Source organism: Rhagoletis pomonella, unplaced genomic scaffold (assembly GCF_013731165.1).
Source record: "Rhagoletis pomonella isolate Grant_MI unplaced genomic scaffold, Rhpom_1.0 Rhpom_scaffold_00011, whole genome shotgun sequence".
NCBI classification, from domain to species: domain Eukaryota; kingdom Metazoa; phylum Arthropoda; class Insecta; order Diptera; family Tephritidae; genus Rhagoletis; species Rhagoletis pomonella.
Window position 1 is genome coordinate 29,369,049 of NW_023458565.1, and position 4,055 is coordinate 29,373,103.

At 39.8% G+C, this 4,055-nt stretch overlaps 1 protein-coding gene across 1 annotated transcript; it reads right to left on the reverse strand.

The window, feature by feature from the left end:
• Window positions 1-1,639: 1,639 nt before the first annotated feature.
• On the reverse strand, window positions 1,640-2,336 carry LOC118747067. The gene is made up of 2 exons (XM_036481058.1): window positions 2,283-2,336; window positions 1,640-2,206 (listed from the first exon to the last, which is right to left on the reverse strand). The coding sequence occupies exons 1-2, from the start codon at window positions 2,334-2,336 to the stop codon at window positions 1,640-1,642; spliced, it is 621 nt and encodes a 206-aa protein (XP_036336951.1).
• Between the last annotated feature and the right edge of the window lie 1,719 nt (window positions 2,337-4,055).

The window sequence follows — 4,055 nt, forward strand, 5'->3', positions numbered from 1 at the left end:
TGATGAAGAAGTATTACCTCTTTTGCAAAATATTTTTTGTGAAAGCATTTAGATAACAAGATAAATATGGTAAAGTACACTGATATTGAAAAATTATGAGACAATAACCAGACTCGGCTACCGACATTTTCAGAGACCGGGTAAAATTAAACAGGAGTCCTACAGGGTTGTGTCTTTCCCCGTTGCTGTTTAATTTTTACATATCGAAGCTCTCTCAATCACCAGAGGGAGTCTCGATTGTCTCTTATACTGACGACTGCTCGATAATGGCGTCTGGGAATGGAATTGATGATTTGTGTTCGAAAGTAAACGGTTACCTCTTCAAACTTTCTCGCTACTTCACTGCAAGAAGCCTAACCTTCTCGCCCACAAAATGCTCGCCAACCCTCGTTACCACCTTCAGTCTAACCTCCAGCTGGGTATTCACGTCGATGGCGAACCAATTCCGACGGTGAATAACTCTCCTTCTCTGCGCACGTAACCGCAATTGTCAATCGAGTACAAAGCCGCAACATGGTCCTCAAGTCGCTAGCCGCCAGCCTCTGGGGCAAAGGCGAAGAAACGTTCTTGGCAACATACAAGGAAATTGGCAGGACGGTCCTAAACTATGCAGCGCCCGTGTGGTCGCCGGGGACTAGAAGGATGTAGTGGATGAAGCTACAGACTTGCTTGACACGGCACTCCGGACCGCGACAGGATGCTTAATGATGTCGCCTCAAGACAACCTTCATGACGAGGCTCAGATGCTCCCCATCAGGGAGCATAACACAATGCTCTGCAAGTACTTCCTAGTATGGTGCCACAGACGTGGGTACCCGAACGGACAACTGCTCGCAGAAGAGCCCTCGCCAAGACACGTCAGGTGACATCTCTACGAACTAACGGGCGAAGTCCAGAGGTTCATTAAATTACCTTTGGACCCAACTGCATACCGACAGGCCTCAAATGGCATTCAAAGGGAATCGGTTTGGAACTATATAGACTGCCGACCTGTGAATGCCAATTTGGGCACACAACCACCCGACATGGGCGAGACACAGCTTTGTCTCCCTCGGGAGACTCGCACCACAATAGCTCAACTTCGCACCTGAGAAGAGTGAACGCAGATGTGCCCAATGAGTGCCCCGCATGCCCACATGACTCACAGCACCTCTTCGCGCATACCCCAAAACTCCACCCAGCTAACGCCCCTGTCCCTATTAACAGACCCGTTGATGGACAAGCCGATCCGAGCGGGGTTTAGTAGCCGCTACAACAACAACACCCGCTGCAACAACAACGAGCGACATGTGTTTCGATCCCCTGAATCCGAATCTGAGGTCCGTTTCGCCCCAACCCTACCCCAAAAGACAGGGATGGTATTATGTGATAGACACGTTTTTTGCAGTTAGAACAATATCCAGACGTAATGAAGCACAACGGACTTAAGATTCGTGCTCAGCGCATAAAAATATATAGAGGTAGAGTACGAATGTCTAAAGTATATGACACCTTGTTTTGTGTCAGATGTTATATGAAGAGATCTGCTTGTGCTTTATACATAGTAAGGAATAAAACTAAGAAATTGCATGAAGTTGTTAATCGATTTTTATTAAGTTTGCATTATAATCGGTAAAATTTTAGAAAACTACAAACATATTTAATTCTTCAATTTGGAGCAAGTTTTTATGTTAGTGGGAAAATTGGTGAACACCGAAATCAAATCTGTCACTGTGGACTTAGCACATCCGGCATATTCACTTGGAGTAGATGGCAACTTTTTCGCCAAGGACACAGTGTTGGCGACCTGTTTCTTGAGTGTAATCAATTTACCTAACAACTTTGCGAAACATTTGGCTGGAGTGGTCTTCTTGGCATCCTCTTGATCGTCCAAAGCACCGTTATTGCATACATTGCTGTTCAAATGGATGATGTCGTTGGAGGTACTCACAACAGCTTGGACTTGGGTAACAAGCGCATTCAAGCTCTTTAAAGCACCAGAGTTGCAATCCTTAACATCATTCAAGAAATCCACTCCTGCAGTTTGTATGCTGAGCACTTCTTTGATGGTACAGTTAACGCCTTTTAGCGTACGTAAAGCGGCTTTGAGTGTAAAGTAAAAGAAGCCGAAAATGCTGAATGCCTCCTCATCGGCGAGCGCATCAGCGTAGTCCAAAGCAGAAAACTCCTGTGGTTCTTCGTTTTCAACAGAGTAATCGATGTTGGCCTAAGAATAAGAAAGTAGTGGAACATAAAAGGTAGTCGAGGATATTTGTGAAAAATATTGAAAATTTTCTTCTCACCGAAGCGAGTGCCAGGCACAGTCCGAGGATGACAGCGAACACAGCTACTTTCATTTTGATACTTTTACGTTTGCTTTCTAAGTACGTTTATGTTTGAAAGTGGTCGTTGCACGCTTTTATACCCGTTGAAGGTAATTTTGCAGCTAGGAAAATATAATTTTGGAATTAATTTCGGTATAATTGTGAACTGATAACACTAATTTTTATCACAACAATTTATCACCGGGGTCTTAACAGAAGTTAGTATTTGTTCGGCGCTAAATATTTGGCATAAGAAATTGTCTTAGATAGGAAGATAACTAATTAAGAATCGATCGAAAAAGTCCGGCGAATGGTAAATTACTGAAATAAAGACGCTAACACTGAAAAATTAACTTGCCAGCTAAAGAAATCGGATAGTCTTACAGTCAATGGACTAAAGCATCTACAGTGTATATATGTATTGGCTCATATCTGAGACAATAGGTCATCGATCAGCATTAAGCCGTATAGACAAATATAGACTGAGTGATAAAATTTTTTTTTTTTATTAAAAGCTTTACACGAATTTTATTGATAAACTAGCAAATACCCGGCATGTTTCGCAGCACTAAATACATCCAAAGCTGTGTAGCTAATATTGTTTTGAAAGTATTTATGAAGTAGGCAGATTTAAAAAAAATATAAACAAAAAATTGTTTCCAATTTCTAAAGCAGACAAAAACATAGCCTTTGCACGGTATAAAAACGACAAATATTGAATTGATAGTACATCTTTGAAGAAAGTGGGTGATATGTAGACTCAATTTATAAGATTATAAAAATATTCTTTCGGCTGTTGCCACGCAAGTTGCATGCGCATGAGAATTTTTTTACGTTAAATTGCCAGCGTGCGTGAATATCAGGTTGGCCTGCTAAGCATCTTTATTTTGATAAGCATATTCTAATATTTAATTTATGTTACCAATTAAATTTAATTAAAAATTTCCAACAGGTGGCAACCCTCATCAATAATATATTTGCGGCTGTAAGCCTTCTTGAACGTTTTTAGTTTGTTATCCACATTTATCATACCAATTTAACACAATTTTCAAAGAGGTAGCAACACTGCTCAAAATTATTTCAGCTGTAAGCCTTCTTAAACCTCTTTTGTTTGATACCCATATTGTAATATGTATTTAATTTATCCCACCAATTTAATTTAACTACAATTTTCAAACAGGTGGCAACTCTCCATAAAATAATTTTGGCTGTAAGCCTTCGTAAACCTTTTTAGTTTGATATCCATATTGTGATATATTTAATTTATTTTACCAATTTATGTATACTAGTGTTCGCCCAGCGGTTGAAATTCAACCGCTAAAATTAAGGATAGTTTATGTGAGTTGAGTTGAGCTGAAATAAAATTTGTTGGAATGGGTTAAGTGGAGGGGAGTTTAGCTTAGTACTTAGCATAACATAACATAGAATAGCATTAGATTCAATAACATAACATATGTAGCATAACACATCACAATATAACATCGCACATTCTTCAGTTGTATTTCCTTTTTATCCCTATCACTTTCATCCTCTCTATCTTTGTCTCTATCGCTTTTAATGTTTATGTTTATGTTTATCTACACCTTCATGTTCATGTTCATGTTCATGTTCAAGTTCAAGTTCAAGTTCAAGTTCACGTTCAAGTTCACGTCCACGTTCATGTTCACGTTCATGTTCACGTTCATGTTCACGTTCATGTTCATGTTCATGTTCGTGTTCATGTTCATGTTCATGTTCATGTTCATGTTCATG